At 40.2% G+C, this 17,861-nt stretch overlaps 1 protein-coding gene across 1 annotated transcript; it reads right to left on the minus strand.

Moving 5' to 3' along the window:
* Positions 1-3,896: 3,896 nt before the first annotated feature.
* On the minus strand, positions 3,897-16,190 carry psmc1b (proteasome 26S subunit, ATPase 1b). Its single transcript, XM_046060762.1, has 11 exons — positions 16,112-16,190; positions 15,536-15,589; positions 14,924-15,020; positions 12,957-13,081; positions 12,581-12,766; positions 12,285-12,413; positions 11,944-12,040; positions 7,955-8,144; positions 6,095-6,246; positions 5,396-5,550; positions 3,897-4,231 (listed from the first exon to the last, which is right to left on the minus strand). Exons 1-11 carry the CDS (start codon positions 16,112-16,114, stop codon positions 4,097-4,099), a joined length of 1,323 nt encoding a protein of 440 aa, XP_045916718.1. The 5' UTR covers positions 16,115-16,190; the 3' UTR covers positions 3,897-4,096.
* Between the last annotated feature and the right edge of the window lie 1,671 nt (positions 16,191-17,861).

Raw genomic sequence — 17,861 nt, forward strand, 5'->3', positions numbered from 1 at the left:
GGCAAATTAGTTAAACCCAAATAGTTACTGAGGCTGTATGAACTTTAGTAGGCCAAACAAAACTAGTTTAACTGAGCCATCGTCATCCTTATCACTATTGTCCTTGTTAAGAACATAATCTCATATGTAAATGGACAGGGTAGCTACACTAACTTGTTTGTCTGGATTTTTTCTAATTGTCTCTTATCTAGAAAGACTCAAAATACTGTCAACCTCTCCTTACGTGCCACTGCCTGATAATGATCACAAGTCATTATAATATAAGGATAGTCCCTATTATGGCAAAAGAAACCAAGAAAGAAAAAGTTACTGATGTGGAGGAGGGGGGGCATTTGGCAAAATGACTATAATTACAAATATGAGTCAAAATAAGTCTATGGCTCCAAAATAAAGTTTAATTTAAGTCTAGCAATTATAGATTAATCCACTAATGACATATGTATTAATTTATTTGTAATTGCATTGTCATATGTTGCAATTTTTAACGCCATAATCAAACTCAGAGGGGGAAAATGCAGACTGTGCCTTTAAATTGGAGCAGGTTATTGTGAGACCTCTCAACTCCACTGAATATATATATATGATGAAGTTTATATCATAAACATTAAATCCCCGGTGGTGCATTATAAAGCTACATCTATTCACCTGGCTTCATATTACTCCAGAAAGAGCGTTAGATTCTCCCAACTCAGGGTACTAATTCGCAGCCGCGGAAGGATACCGCTAGTGTAGGAAGCGGCCCGGTTGACACTGGAGAATTTGCTGTGCCGGTGTGTGATAGCGTTTCTGATTGGCCGCTGCAGACCTGCAATATTATACTCCATGTGTCGGCCGCATCGATTGGCTACACGGGACCTGCATTGCACCAGGCAGTGGCACTTGATGTAAATATAATAAATATAAATACAGCAAAGTTAAAAAGCAATACACCTTTCAGCGCCGCGTTAAATCAGCTTTATTAGTGTCTATAATTATTTAGATTTGTCTGGTGGAGATGGAAGGAAAATGCGACAGGTCGTCACTAGTGCGGGGTAAATGTTTGATAGGCTCGATATGGGAAGTGCGCAGACTTACTATTGGCTACAACAAACGGTGGTAGGCCTACGTGAAATTAACAATGAAGCATGGCGGGGTTGCTGCGTGTTGATTTAGGCAGCACACGGCCGCGGTGTGTTATATGTCGTGAGAAAAAAAAGAAAGAGGCGAGCTTCTCGTGTCATTTACTCGAACTAACACATGCCTGCCTCGTGAACACAACACACTAAACCTAAAGGTAGAATGACGACGCAGAAAATTTGGCTGAGCTGATAGTATCGCTGTGTTGTCATAATACACACACACACACACACACACACACACACACACACACACACACACACACACAACAACAACAACAAGTCCTCCAGCCTGTTTGAGTGTGTGAAGTGTGCCTGACACAAGCGCCACCCAGTGGACAAAGTGTAGAAATCATCAACAGTTAGCAGCAGGGCGGAAGGAAGAGGAGTCATGTAGGATCATTTAGTGCCTGTCAGATACCAACTTAAGAAATGTATGATGAGTCATAGACAGATTTAAGGTTGTTTGGCCTGATGCATGGTCTTATTGTTTATTGCAACAAGAATACAATGAGCAAGTGCATTGGACTTTATTATGGTACAGACTTGTGGTGTTCCTTGTTTTACTTAATTGCCTGTTTTATGTGTAGGCTATGTATATGTGTTTATGTACGTCATGAATCACAGGCTATAAACCCGCCCCCTCGTAGACCACAGGAAGAGTAGCTGTTGCACTGGTTACAGTTAAATGTGGATCCAAGTAAATACACAAGAAAACCAAACCAGCGCTCATTCATTTTCCCCATGTTAATTCGTTAAAGATCTCCGTGAACATTTGAGCGCAACAGCAGCATATCCCTGCAGTTCAGTCAGAGTCCAGGCTGTTTGCGCTCCCCTCCATCAGGCCAAGTAACTCTAACTCATGTTGAGCTGCTTCACGTGTTAATCTACTGGAACTAATCGGGACTTCTCACTGAATTTGTTCAGTGTTTTGCCCTGTTTAACAGGAGAAATAGCTGTTACATAAGCATATCTAAGTCTTTCCCACTGCTTCGCGTCTCCCAGTCCCCACCTCACAGAAACACATATTTCTTTCTTCTTTTTTTTGCTACGCTCTTTGCAGTCACAGGCATTCACAATGAAGAGCAGAGGTGAGGATACATGTTCATTTCGACTACATTTCCTGGACAGTGGAAATGGCAATAGTTTGTTTTTCTCATCTTAAACCCCTTGTTGCCCTTTAACACAGCTGAATAACATAAGGCCTGGGGTATTTGGTAAGAATTAGTCAGTGCCCACACACAAGGCTGAGCCAGTGTATTAATGTTTGTATGATTTGTAAAGCAAATACACTTTAAAAGGACATTTATCCTAAGTTGATTTTTGCAGTATTTCCAAGCAACTTTTACCAACTGTAAGCACATCTAAAAATGTTGCTTGACAGTAATATTTGAGCCAGTGTTTGGTTTATTGAAGCTTTTTTTTGTTGAAGGCCCTTATCACTTGTCATGTTTGGGAACTTTCTTTTATCATCAAAACAAGGCTTTTATGCAGAGCAGTTATGTAGAGCACAATCCGTACACATCTTGAATGAACAATGTGAATGTGACATTTCAGAGAATGCCAGCACCATGATCAGCTGTTATCATCCCCCCCATCAGCATCTGTGCGCTCACGGGGGCGGTTTAGAAAAACCCAGCCCAGAGTTTGCCTTGAGCTGACAGGGCAAATGCCTGATTAGAGCGCACACCCCTCTTTTTGTAAACCTCCCGGCCTCTCCGGCCCAACACGCCACACTTTGATTTAAATGGTTTGGAGGGTGGGGGGGTGTTTACCCCCTCCTCTCCTTTCTTCCATTTGCTGAATGCGCTGCGATGTTTGAGCTGCAGCTGAAATGCGTGACTGATTTAATAAGGAGAGTATGTTTCCGAGGAGGGGGCTGCAGCAGGAGCTCAGTTCTCACTCGAGCCCAGAGATGGCCCTGTAAAGTGGTTCGATGCCTGCTGCATGGGGCCACATTCTGCTGAGCACTGAGTTACACATGGCACCACATCAAGAGGAATTAAATCAACGCTGCTGTTCGCCGCATGTCAGACTGCAGCACGGGGGAGCTTAGCTGGATTTACTTAACCGTGCTGTAATAACGTAAAGGCCAATTTGAATAGAAGACTGCAAAATCAAATCAGACTGCACTCATCCCTCTGCCAGATATATTATCATGCGCAGGGACCAAATCATGCACCAGAATACACTAGGACCTCTCTATTTTGCTAAGCAAGAATCCCTTTAAACACTTTGGAGTGAAGCATTAGCGCAATGACATTCTGCTGTTCCTGGAGGCAACATTCAAGTAAAATGCTATACTCAGGGTGTTTTATCTCATTCTGTAACCCCAAGATTTAATTATGTGCATTTGCAGTTGTCAAGTATGTGCGAGTCGTATGGAATATTCTAGTAATTAGCCAAGAATGTCTTTTAAAGGAGGGGATGGGCCACTCCTTCAAGTCTTTTCCTTGTCTGTGGTCTCTTGCCCGGGTATTGTCATCCTCAGAAAGTCTGGGAGACACAAGTAAGGAAAAAGAGCCTGACTTTGCATATTGATACGACTGATTACCTTCATGGCACCAAGGGGCTACAACACAGAGACTGAGCTAATTGAATTATTCATGTGATTAATTATCACAAGATATTACAGCACAGCGATGAACTCAATATACAGGAATCCAATAATAAGCAGACGTCAACAGATGCTGCCTCTGTATAAACAAGATTTCAGAGGGTGCTGCAAGCCAGAATGTCCCGGCAAAATAAATGGATAAAACAGACGACTAACACACACACTTAGCCTTTCTTTTTTTGTTGTCCTTTTATTTATTGTCTTTACACATAACGGTAACAGGAGAGTGGGAGAAACCAGACATGACATGCACAAAATATATCAAAACTCTGGGGAGACAGGCAACTCAACAGCTGCCTCCGTTCTTTCACACAGCGGTAGATAGAGAAGGGATGAGGGTGAGAGAAATACAAATGTTTGAAGGTTAGAGGTAAAGCCCCTCCGGTGTGCCCTCCTGTTTCTTGTACAGGACGTTTTCCTTGGACTTCTTGAAGTCTTCGTTGGTGACTTTCATACGGCGCTCCCGTAAAGCCATGAGGCCTGCTTCAGTGCAGATGGCCTGGAGGACACAGGGAGAGGAGATGAATACAAACGGAGGGAAACAAGCAGCAATTTAAGCTTTGTTTCTGAAAAAAGAAAATAAGTCATATTGCACACACAGAAATTTAGTAAGATGGGTGTGGAAGCTCATTTTAATACTGCAAAATAAAGCAGCAGTGACAATACTCTGTTTTGTGCCTTTAATTTTTAACTATGTGTGTTTAGCTTTTTAGTGTAACAGGTTAAACTAGTACCATATGCAAAAAACAAAAACTACGGAGGGAAACTAGTGAAATGTGGAAACAGCATATTTGTATATATATGAATACAAACACTACTTTTCATTTATTTGACAATACAATTAACTTGTCTAAGTTAAATCATTTAAACTGACCACAGTTCAGACCAAAATATGAACTTTAACAGCCTCGTGTGCCTGAGAGGTGGCTGTTGACAATAAGAGGTTCTCACTTTAAAAGCATAAACATTGGTTCACATAAAGTTCTTGAACACTGACAGTGTCCGGTATCAGAAGAGCTGCTGAACTATTTTATGCTAAAACCAGCTACTGTAAATGACTAACATCATTTATATGATAATGTTGATGATGTCAAAGACCAAAGTAAAGAAGTATCATAAAACCAGTCAGTGTAATTCTGTCAGCTTCCACATGAGGGCAGCAGAGATGAGTCAGTGAGAGGTAAAGATCTGAAAGCACAGTCAACACTTGGGATTGGATCTTTCTGACGTAACACAGTTAAATAAGTGTTGATGTTACAACAATTTAGAAAATCAGTCCTTGTGGCTACCCTTCAGACTGCGTCGTCTTGTTTCCTTCGTTCTGCTGAGCCGCTGTTTGAACGGGCTCACTGCCAAGAACTTACACAATCCATAAATGGCTACAGTCAGAGAATCAGGCCGGAGCAAATTAAGAAAACAGACAATGCATCTGCAGTGCTAGTATGCCGTTCGATTGGACACAACCCCTACAATGCTGTTTAAACCCCTCCAAAGTGGGGGAAAAAACTCACTGGAAACCATAATTCCTAGCCATCACGTTTTTATTGGTCTAACCGATATTTATAAGACCCTTTCTATTCTAAAGAACAATGCAGCTGGTTAAAAGTGAAATTGGCAGAGAGAAACCCAGTTTGCAGCTGTGACTGGACAGTCTCACTCTTACCTTTATGTCTGCTCCTGACAGGTCGTCCTTAGCCAGGATGAGGTCATCAAGGGTGACATCATCTGCTACCGTCATGCGGCTCGTGTGGATCTGGAAGATCCTCCTTTTGGTCTTCTCGTCTGGAAGGGGAAACTCGATCTTACGGTCGATTCTCCCTGAAGAGCAAACAAAGACATGATCAACTGCTGCTGTAAAGAGCTTCCTACAGCCAATTTCAACTTTTCTGACATTGTATTCATTAGACCAAACAAATCTGATTAATACCCACAGCAGTGCGCCATTTTGTCAAATACTGATCATATTTGGTTAATTTATCAAATATCAATCATTTAAGAAAGCCAATAAGCAAGCTCCTTTGCCTATGATGATTCTAACCATTTTATTTTTAAAGTACAGTTTATAGTAAAGCATTTTAATAGCAGATATGAGTCAGTGATCAGCTGATCATACTGTTAAGTGTAAGTAAATTCATTTCTGATAAACAAGTGACCACCTTTAGCATCAACCTATGTTTTGAAGTGGGGTTGCCAAAGAGAAAGAAAATATCATTCATTCATTCATTCCAAAAGCAGAAAATAAATCTGACATCATTTCCAGTTTGTGCCATGACTCTACAGAAGACAAATGTCTATAAGCTTTACTGTAGATATGCAAGCAGTCAGAGTCAGTGACAAATAGAGGCAGAATCAGACTACTGACCAGGTCTGATGAGGGCTGGGTCCAGTGTTTCTATCCGATTGGTGGCCATGATAACTTTCACATCTCCCCGCGAGTCGAAGCCGTCCAACTGGTTGAGCAGCTCCAGCATGGTCCTCTGGATTTCCCTTTCACCGCCAGAGTTCGAGTCATACCTATACATCACGAATAGGAAGCATTTATCTATCACGATCCACTATATTGCCCTACATCCTCAGACTCCAAGGACTTGTCCATCCTGCAGTCTTGCTATCACTAACCCATTTACCTTTGTGTTTTGCTGTCTTTTCCAAGTGAGGTAAAATAACTGGCCCCCCTCTACAAACTCAGTTATTATTTAATTGAGTCAACATCCAACCAAAGTCACATACAGGCTCATTCATTTAAGTCAGCCAATAAGTCCTACCTAACAGTGTTAGTATCTTTTTACATTTTGCTGCAAACAGTGACGCAAGACCAACAAATAAAGCCTTTGATTTGGTGTTAATTTCTCTGTTAACAGTCCTCTGTAGAGATGCAGCGATTACCCGATTTCACTACTGTGCTTTAAAATGTCACGGTTAATTAATCGCAAAGGCTCCACTACACGAGTGTTTCTGTTGCAGGGAAAGGAACTGTTGCAACTTGCACAAAACGAAAACAAAAAGTTAAACAAGAGGCAGACAAGCTTATAGTGCCGAGTTTATCAGAGACATAGCGGATACTACTGTACCCTGGCTAAACTATGGTAGAGGGACCAAACTGTGAAGCTTTATTTCCACCAAAGAATCGGCTGAAGTCGGCAGTGCGGGAGCATTTCGGGTACACCAAGACTGTTCAGGGCGTTAGTGAAGATGACAGATCACCTGTTCAAAAACATGCCGTTAAAAGGTTGCTGCTAAAGGAGTGAATAACTACATCAAATTTGATGCAGTACCTGCAGATCAACACCCAGCTTTGCACGCTCAAGTAAAGGTAATACATAATAACTGAGTTAAATAACGTAGGTTGGTAGGGAATTAAATATAAACGTGTCACTTACAATCGATGCCGTAGTGGTGAGAGTCGAGCTTTAGGTGCAACGTAAACAAACAAAGAAGTATGTAACTTTTCAGACCCACGACAACGACAGCACCGCTGCACTGTGAAACCCGTTATTTTCAATGGCTTGTTGCCACATCAAGCAACATCCACCGCTTGGCGAGCTCGTGTGCACGTCACTGTCAAAGTAGTTGATCTTACGCGCTGAACAATTCGCTTCTTTTCTGAACAGGCCTTCATGGATGACAGTCACTTAACATTTAACATTACATCCTGTTGCCTCCTCCTGTCTGTGGTGAGAAAATGTTAGCTTTGTATTTTAATATGCCAGGTGTAAAACACTAACTAGGGTTGGGCCGATAGACGATGCCATCGTCCATGGCTGACAGATGGTCAATGGTTGAGCAGGTATTGTGATTGTAAAACCCCGCTCCCCTTTCCCCTGGGGGCTAAATAAGTTAATATTCATCTTATATTAATCATTAATCATACTTAAATGTTTTAGACGCATAATTGTTAATGTAATTACTAGTGTTGTTAAATTAATTATTGCATAATAATTGTGATACCGTGATCATTCCTCTGACAATAATTGTACCAACAAAATCTGTAATCGTTGCATCCCTAGTCCTCTTTATCAGTTAGAGAGGGAAGAAGTTACAGCTACTGCATGACATCATGCCCACCTGAAAAACAAAGTGTGATGTGCGCACAGGCAAAGCCAGTTATCACACTTTCTAATAACCTTGTCATCCATCTCTGACTCTTCAACACCATAAGCGTTATGTTTTCACTACTCTCATGTTCTCAGTCTGAAATAGCTTTCATGAGGCGTCTGTGTACCTCTTAGTGCCGATGGCATCAATCTCATCGATGAAGACGATGGAGGGCGCGTGCTCCTCTGCCACCCTGAAGAGCTCTCGGACCAGCTTGGGCCCATCTCCCAGGTACTTCTGGATCAGCTCTGAGCCCACCACACGCAGGAAGGTGGCTGATGTCTGATTGGCAACGGCCTTGGCGAGCAGCGTCTTACCTGTAACAGTTCAAGAATACCTTTGGCATGAGAACACAATAATGACATCACTGTAGCGCCATCAGTTAAGTTAGTTAAGAGGTTCCCAAGATCAACATTTGAGACCTTGTTCACTACTGGTTTTATTCTAGCTGCTGAACATCCAGGTGAATATAATCATTTATTGGTAGGGAAGAATAGCAACAGATGTTACAGACACTTAAATTCATCTGCAATATATCCATTTAGAGACATTTTCAGTAAAAGGGTATGATGAAGAGCTTCTGAGGTTTTCTGGAAAACAAAAATATCACACGGTGCCCAAGTGCACATAAAACCATTCATAAAAAGATCACACACACAATTGTTGTCTTATTGCCTAGTTTTGATTTAGATATATTAAAACACTCTCCAATTTGAAGAGAGACAAGTCAAAATTATCAAGGCAATATATGGCAGTCATTGAGGAAAATATCAAGATGCTGTAAAATCTAAGAAGTAGAGCTGAATGATTAATCGTTTTCAAATCGAAATTGCAATTTAAAAGACGAAGCTAAGAATTTAGCTAATCGTGAAGATGGTGATTAAAATGCTGACTTGTTCAGATTTTGCTCATTTGTTCAGTTGTCCTTGATTTTTGTCACTATGTGGTTATACTGTTTCTTTTTTTTTTTATCCGTTTTAACTGTGTTTATTGTCGATGTACTTTGGGGAACCTGAGAAGGGTGTTTTATTTTAAAAATTGACCGGATTCTCAATGCCGTTCTGTGTCTGACTTCCTGCCTGGTTAATCTGCTCTGTGCTGCTTGACGTGGCTTCAGTCAAAAATAGACTGGCGGTGAATAATGACTTTAGCAAAACTTGAATAAAATAAAACAATCGCATCGTAATCGAATCGTAATCACAATATCTGGCAGAAAAATCGCAATTAGATTTTTTCCCCCCCTAATCATTCAGCCCTAGTAAGAAGGAAAGCATTCTTTATTTTTGTAGTAAATCTTTTAACCAGGCACCACTAGTGGTGGTCAATAATCACTAAAAATATGTCCGTGTATTTATTGTTTTACCCTTGACAAAAACAACTGAGTGATGATCTATGTTTTATTATTTCATAAACCAAACGGTTTAAAGGTTCGAAACAAAGCAGCAGACCGGGAATTCCATAATTTTTCTATTTTTTTCAAATTTGTTGTCAATAACCATAATCATTCATCAGGGGTGCAGAGAGAAGGTCAGTCTATATAATGATGTCATGCTGTATGGTGTGTGATAGTCATGTTTTTGTATTCATTTGAATGGCCAGGATAACTTATATCTACTAGTTATTAAGAAATTTACCACAATTTGAGACCGTTTCACACCTCAGCAGACAGCAAACTTGAACATCAACGTACTGCATGTTTAAACAGCCACAGCAACTACAGAGTCAACAACAGGAACTAATGCATGAGAACTGCAGAGAGAGGAAGGAGAGACAGCGCCTGGACGAGAGAGAGTGTGACCCATCATAGTCTATAAAAATGCAGCGCAGTGAGGATACAGACGTTTGATACAAGCGTACTAACCTATATAAACGCAGCTGTTTGTCAGAAACTCCAGTCTGCATACACAAACCGCAGAACTGCAGAGTAACATCAGGCTTCATCATCAAATAAAGGTTAATATCGACACCATATTCACGCTCCCTCTATCTCACTTGTCCACTCTAGCTCTCTTGCTTGACATTGACGAGCGCATTGACTTCACGAAAAGTTAAACATGTTTCAGCAAAAGGCACCTTATACAGGTGAACAGCCAGCCAGACACAAACCTTGCTTCTCTTATTAACGCATCTCTCTCACTCTTGTTTGTGCTGCTCAAGCTGCCCACAGAGTCACGCAGTGCTCCTGATGGCCAATCCGACAATGGTTTCTTGTTTTGTTCGTCAGCTCATTTGATCTCAGAAGTTCACTCAGTCACAGCTTTGCAGCATTGACACATCAGTTCGATTAAGTCTCCTGGCTGGTTTATGTCAAACCATAGTCATAATTAGCCCATTTTTCCAGCTGTTCATACCAGGCTCTAAATCCAAACCAAGAATCACAACTTTTGTCCTTCTACAGTGATTACACACACACACCTATTGTGTCTGAAAAGTTCTCATAACTCTCCCCATATACAAACAATACACACGTTATCGCTGCGCATAGTTTCCAAAGATAGGAAAAAAAAAATGCTCAAAAACTATTCTCCTCCCTGCCCGAGTGGAAATTAAACTTTCTATCTACTTTTAAGAGTGATGATGTGTAGATCTTCATGAATGCACAATGAAGGATGTAGAGTTGTACTGAAACAGCCAAGTTAAAATGAAGTGCACTGCACTTAACCTTTTCTTCCTTTATTAATGAGATCTCGTTCAGTGAAGAACAGATTTGATTTGTAATGATGTGTAAAATTACTATTTTAATGCTGCACACTGTGGCCGAAGTTGACAACGTTCACAAAGGCAATCTAAGTGATATTAATTAAAGTGCTTTGATGAAACGATTCAAGTCATAATAACCATATTTCATACAATTGCTGACGGTACAGTTTTATTGTGTTGTCCTGAATCCTTAAAACAGTGTAACACTGAGTGTAAAGCACTTTTATCTGTGTCAGTACAGAGAGGCTGCAGGAGGTCAGTGACACTTTCTCACCTTCCCTTTTGTGGTGCCCTTTACAAAAGGTCCCTAATGGTCAATTGGAATTTGATAGAGACGTCAAACTGGGTAACAAAACCTTCATCTCTGGATTTCATTTAAAAATCCTTCATACTAATATAACTGAACTGGGAAATCAAAGATTAGGGTTTATGTATATATGTAATTCTGGTACAACATATTTGTAAAACTTAACGTCAGCTCCCCTTGCACTGGGTTAATATGTCTGCTGGTCATTATATTTACTCTAGTCTGCTCGTGTGTGTGTTATCGGCTCTTTGATATCTCAGCCAACCTGTCTCTTTGTGCTTCACATTGTTTTAATACCTATTTTTTGGATTAATAAAGGTTTAGATTTTAATATAACTGCTTCCCAGTCTTGCCTTCAGGGTGCTAGGGACCTGTTGTTTGAGACTACAAAGGGGGCCTACACTATCTTCCTAGCTGTCCATCAATTGTATTTCACCTATTTAACCAAGAATGATAAAGCTAGAGATTGATGTAATGAATTTCTTGGGACCACTGGGTAGTGGGATTATGGTAGTTTGTTCTTAGGGTTTTCTGTATGTAGGTCAGAAATTATACTATAGCTTGCATGTGTTTCATTTATTTGTAGTACTTCAAATATATATATTTGCTTAGTGTTTGGGCCCCTATGTACAAGCTTCAGATAGCTTGTGTCCCTTTTCACAAATCTGCATTATTTCTAATGATTGTACTTGTATTTTAATGTTTTGTAAAAAAACTAAACTGAACTGACATTGGCATCCTGCAGCCACAAAGACTAAAATTAAAACTAAAACTAGGCATTTTCAAAAATTTCATAAATAAACTAGCAAACCCACGTTAAAAACTAATTAAAACTAAACTGAAATTGAAAACAAAAAGTCAAAATGAAATAAAAACTAATGAAAAATCCAAAACTATAAGAACCTTGATTGGTAGTAGATCACTTTATGATAATTATGAGTTCAGCCTTAATGAATTGTTCTTATTTCTCTACAACATGGAGTAAGGGACGCTGGCTGAACTGTGGGTTACAGGTTAGAACAATGACAGCCCCCTGAAAAAGTCCATTCTGCAGGAGTTTTACGAGTTTGAAAACTGCTGATGGTAAAATATTTGATGGAAGCACTTACCTGTGCCAGGAGGTCCATATAAGATGACACCTTTGGGGGGCTTAATGCCCATCTCTTCATAATACTCTGGATGTGTGAGAGGCAACTCCACTGACTCCTGTATAGAACAACAAAAACCTGCACAGTCAGCCTCAGTGTCTAACGAAAAGATGATTAACCAATACAAGCTAACAGCACAACCATTCAACCATACAGTTGTGTCGAGACTTTGGATGTACTATTACCCCTCTTTAAATTCATAGTGTTACACAGTGTTCTCTTAATTTAATATGATTAACAAATAAATCCTTTCTGTGCTCTGATTTTTTGACATGGCAGGTTTAAATGTTTGTGTGATATACTTTTATCTCCTGGATCTGATTGTCCAGTCCTCCGATGTCAGCGTAGGTTTCTTGTGGGGCCTTCTCCACCTTCATGACTGTCACCAAGGGATCAGTGTCGTCCATCAGCACCCCAATCACAGCATGAACCTACAGGAGATGCACAAAAACAGGACAATTATTAAGAAATAAGAGGGGTGGCTGAAATTCTCAAAACTTTTTTTTTTTTTTTTTTTAAGTATTCCAAAGATATCTCCATTAAAATGAAAACAGCTAAACCTAGACTTACGATACTCACTGATTATTACTAATATTACCTTGTGGTTGAGCAGGACAGAGCAGCCTGGCTCCAGCAGATCCTTATCCACAAAGGACAGGATGCTGACATAGTGCTCTGATCCCACTGAGGTGGAAACGATGGCGTGGTTGTCATCAATGATTTCCTCTAGAGTGCCCACAGACATTGGGGTCCCGCGCAGGTCGTCCACCTTTGACCTCTCCTCCTGTAAAGCAGATAAGACCAGGATTATTGTAAGATGAAAACTCTGGTCTGTTTTGTTTTATTCTGTAATATGACCAAAGTTCAGTAAAAAAAAAAAACAAGAACAAGGTGAAAAAACAGGTTTGTTGTATCTACCTAAATATCCAGCGCAAAATCTAGTGAGGCACATACGGTATGTAACAAGGACTGACCTCCTGTTTCTCCTCCAGAGGCTTCATCTGCTCCTGGTTCCTGATGAACTCCTCCTCCATCAATAGGTAGTCTTTGATCCGCTCCTGCTTCAGCAGCTTTAGACGGCACTGAGTATGAGGGGTGACTGAAAGGCAAACACAGTCCAGCATATGTAAAGTGTACATTAAAAAATTACAATTATATAAAAATCCATTTGATCACTTTGTTTCACAGACTTTGCTTTCCCTCTTAAACATAAAGGCTGTCAATATCATGCTTCCCCCTTCACTATTCTCATCTGATATTTTTACTTTTTCTTACATTCACTTTTTATTAAATAATGATCAATAAGGAGTTTAAATAGCATTCATGGTTCAACATAAGCAATGGCCTGGGGCTAGTAAAAATGTATGTAGGGCAAGTCGATTGGCCAGGCACTGGCCCGTTCACAACAGTTGCTCTGTCTAAATCGGAAGACAGCTGCCTTGCTTGCTATGTCCTATGCTGTCTCCAAAGGCACTGTAACTGTTGGGTGTCTTAAAGTTCACCATGTCCCCCGGCTGCTCTGGCACAAATCTCTGTGATTTACAGAGTTTGCTGATGAACAGAAAGCATTACTTGTTGCCAAAGTAACCATTAACTGCTGCTAACTAGCTGCCGTTATTTAATTAGCCGTGACACTACAGGTCATAGTTGAGTCAGCCCGAACTGGGAGCCTGGAGCACCTGGGGTGTTTATTGACACCTCTACTCAAGCACTGGAGGTTTTCAGGCAAGGGGTGGGGAACCCAGCAGGGAATGATGGCGGGGAGCAAAACCACGCTCAGCAGCCTCCCAGTGAACTCGGCCTAAACAGGACCAAACACAGCCTCAAAGACCAACAGGGAATACAGTACTGAGGTGATTTACAGAGTTTCTTGATGGACAGATAGCAGTTTAGCAAAAAGAAAAGCTAACTGTATCTGTCTTATCTGTTAGCTCAGTTAGCCGTGTAGTTAACAATCGTATTAGCCAAGTCAGCCCCAGGGTGCCAAGAGGCAAACCTAGCAAGAAAACCACCTAGGTATTGTATTTCCAGTGGTCTGGCCTCTGTTGGTCTACGATACTGTGTTCGGTAGCGGTCGTCTTATGTGCATGTGTTCACTCGCACAGACTTCACTGGTAAAAAACTTTGTAGCCTATGACGTTACAAGTCGCCGTGGATATTTTATAAGCACGGACCAGGTAAACAGCAGTGAACACACAGGGTGCAGATGTTTGTTTCGGTTGTTTGATAGGCTGGGTCATTAACAAGCAGACATGCGGCTCACCTGCTGCCGTCATAACAGATTGTGTGTGGAAAAATACGGGAAAAAGACGCGTTCTGTGTCTTTTAGGCCACTTTATAAAACATACTGCTGATGGAGAAAGCAGACGGAGGGGGGAGAGACAGAGAGAGGTGGGGCAAGCCGGTGTGTTTGCAGTTAGATACCACAGGTGTAAGGTTAGTGTGGGGAGAAGAGAAGTCTGAAACAGGTGCAAGGCAGGTTTATTTAAAAATAATAAAATTCTTGGGGATTAAAACCTGCTTTCTCTTTCACAGGGCAGTATAATGTGAACAATTTAGATTTATTTGTTGCAGGCAGCTTTACAATCACGATGGTGGCTCACGATGGCATCTTCTATCAGCCTAACCCTAATTACAATGTATATACAATTAATAAAGTATCAGTGTTATGGAAACATGTCTTTTTTATTTTTTTTTACAGGGCCAATAAAATTACGCAAGGGGACAGTGGGGGGATGGAGATGTTACATTGGACACTGGTATTGCTCTCTACTGTACAGATAAACAGCATCCTTAAATGTATCACATTAGCTCAAATAAAGCTAGAGGGGAGACTTAAAAATTGAAAATTTATCATATATTAACCAACTGCAAAAACTGAGAAGAACTATCAGACAGATAAAACATGACTTCCCAACTATCTGCTTTTTCAGTTCCTTACCCAATGGTAGTTTGCTAGCAGCATCTGGTCCCTTGGTCTTCTTCTTTCTCTTGCCAACTCTAGTGGGAATTGGAGGCTCATACTTCTTTTTCTTATCCTTCAATTGGCACAAAGTGGAGTAACATACATCAGAAAAGGTAAAAGTCATAAAATACAGAGTTTCTTTTTCACAAACCCTCAAATATTAAACAAAAATATTAATTTTTGTAACATAATTAGACAAATTTAGCAAATACTTCCTTGTTTGTTACCTTGGCAAACAGCCCTGCAAGATATTAGCCTACTTGTGGAATATAGTATAGAAGCTTTTTTTGCTCTCAACATATGTTTAACAAACAGCATGTGTGGCTGGCTGATTAAATAGTGAGATGAAAGAAGCCAAAGCAGACACAATATCTTAGAATACTATATAGAATAAATATGTGGTAATTACTAGAAGATGTAACACCTATTGTAGCCCTCACTGTCAAACAACACCATCCTAATACGCAATAATTTGTGCCAATAATAAACGAGTTTATTTCAGAGGCCCCTTAAAAGAATAACATTAACATTCGGTTACCAATACAAGCAAGTCCAGACATTAGCTGGCAGGAGCTGTGTCATTCTCACCTTGTCATCCTTCTTGCCTCCACCTGGACCGTGGCCTCCACTCTGGCTTTGACCCTAGAAGAATATCAGACATTTGTTACAATAGTTACCCGTTCTTTCTGACCGTTATATAACGTTAGAGTGGTTTTCCTTCCAAAACAGCTAGTTAGCGGAGCAGTTGACATTAACATTAAGTCGCCGTTACCTACGTGTATAGCTAAATTCAACACGTTAACTTCGCTTGTATTATTGAAAAGACAAACTCTGTGACACTAATGCCATCCGCGAAGAAATATGACACACGCAAATATAAAGAAAAACTGCCTCAAATATCAATGACTTTGCTAATAAGAGCTAGGAAAACGACTGCTGCCAAGAGAGAAAAAAGCTAATGTAACTTAGCTAGCCTTCAGCTAGTAAGCTCTTACCTACTACTAATTCTGTTGTTACTTCCCAAATAAGACATAAAACCACCTGAGGCTACATGGTAGCATGAATGTTGACGTTTCAATCGCTATACGTAATGTTTTATTAGTGAATAATACGTTTTAGTAAGATAAATAGACGAGCCGCAGAGAAAATTGCTTGCTCACTTACCATTGTTACTTGTCGCTCTGAAGTGACGTCAGAGAGTACGGAAACTCAGTAGGACAAATGAACGCACAAACATGCGTACTATACAATACTGTACAGTTGAGGCTAACATTGTTTTAAAGGTACAAATAGTATGTTTTTATCCAAATATTGACTTTAGGTAGTTCTGCCTTTTTGTATACATATTTCAGCCATGGATTATACTTTAAAACTAAACAGCAAAGAGACAAGAAAGAATAATGGAACAGCTTAGACCTCTATGGTGATGTTACTGGGACATTTCATGCCCATGAAAAAACGCTACATATTTATGCTCCACTAAACTGTTTGCCATTGGACTATCTTTAAAAAAAGTATAACTTGATGACATCATACCCTCATAGAAACCTTTGCTACTGTTTAGAGTTATAAGATTGGAGCTTGCAGCCCTTTGTTGCACTGCTGGGCAGAAAGAATCAGACCCCTACTGTTAAGATACCATAAAATGGGCAGCATCAATGTGAAAAACAAAAGCCTATGATTTCCAGTTTAGCTTAGTTGTCTGCATATGTAGGCCATATATACAGACTTAACTGTCTCAACTCATGAGAATAACACACTGTGTGTTTTTGTTTTCATGAAGGTACTCATTTTAACTTCACATGTCATGGTTACTTGCACATTATTGCACCTTCAGGGCCATCATTAGAGCAAGAAAAGAAACAAACTCTGCTGATTCCTGTACTTTCAACAAGACAAAAAGTGAGTTTATTGTATGTCATGAAGATTAACAAAATGACCAACGTGGTTAATGAACATGTTAACACTTAGGTGAAAGACACAAACTCAGCAAGACAAGGTAGGCTTTGATGTATGCGTAAGGACAGCATGCTCAATACTGCACAAGGTCTTTACGTTGGAGCTCAACATTTAGAGGATGGAATAAAGCTGCAGAAATAATGTCTTACATTTGCTTCTGAACAAAAGCATTGTTCACTGTGCATATTTTTGAATAGCGCCATGTGTCACCTGGATCTCAGCCTTGGTTTTCACAGTGACTATTTAATTGGCTTATGCTACCCTCCCCTGTCACACTCGTGCACACAACAAATCAGTAATTATGCACACAACACTGACAATGCATCCCACCGATCCTTATTAAGTCATTAAGGTAATTAGAAAATTGCGCAGGGCTATCACTATTTGTGTTGTGTAGCTAATCCCACTGGTCAAACATGTCAGTATATGTGCAAAGCCATTTCTTGACAGCCGCTGGCCCTAATTGGGTCCAGCATCAGTGTGCTTATTGACTAAAAGCTTTTTTTATGATTGCATATATTACACATTATATAATGTATAACACCTAAATAACAGATTTTCCCCCAACATTTTTCAAATAGCCGCCATCTCTGTGTCTGCGGTGTCTGTAACTCTCTGGGAGTTGTCATGTCTCATAACAGAGCTTTAACAAAGAGTCTTTGTATGTCTGCATCTGTCCACCTGTAGCACACACGCACACATGCATTTGTGCACACACAAACAGACAGGAACACATAGGTATTTGTTCAAAGCTATTATTATACGTGTGAGCTGCGCACAGCTTATCTGACATATTCTCTGATATTCTATTAAGCTATTTTGTGTGTGTGTGCTAAAGTGCATGATTTTGTGTGAGTGTGTGCAGTGTGCATGTCCATGAACACTGGCAATGGCAAAGCAACATCTTTGCAGTTTGTGTGTCAGATTATTCTATTTGAGGGTGAGATTGTCTCCA

This window comes from Micropterus dolomieu, linkage group LG10, assembly GCF_021292245.1.
Source record: "Micropterus dolomieu isolate WLL.071019.BEF.003 ecotype Adirondacks linkage group LG10, ASM2129224v1, whole genome shotgun sequence".
NCBI classification, from domain to species: Eukaryota; Metazoa; Chordata; class Actinopteri; order Centrarchiformes; family Centrarchidae; genus Micropterus; species Micropterus dolomieu.

Bases quoted from the DNA above. Each gene is read 5' to 3' on its own strand.
- psmc1b (XM_046060762.1), bottom strand. The intron at 13,082-14,923 runs GTAAGGAACTGA...TTTGCCTTTCAG, and splicing joins TGCTAGCAAACTACCATTGG to TCACCCCTCATACTCAGTGC. The intron at 8,145-11,943 runs GTAAGTGCTTCC...GAACTGTTACAG, and splicing joins ATATGGACCTCCTGGCACAG to GTAAGACGCTGCTCGCCAAG.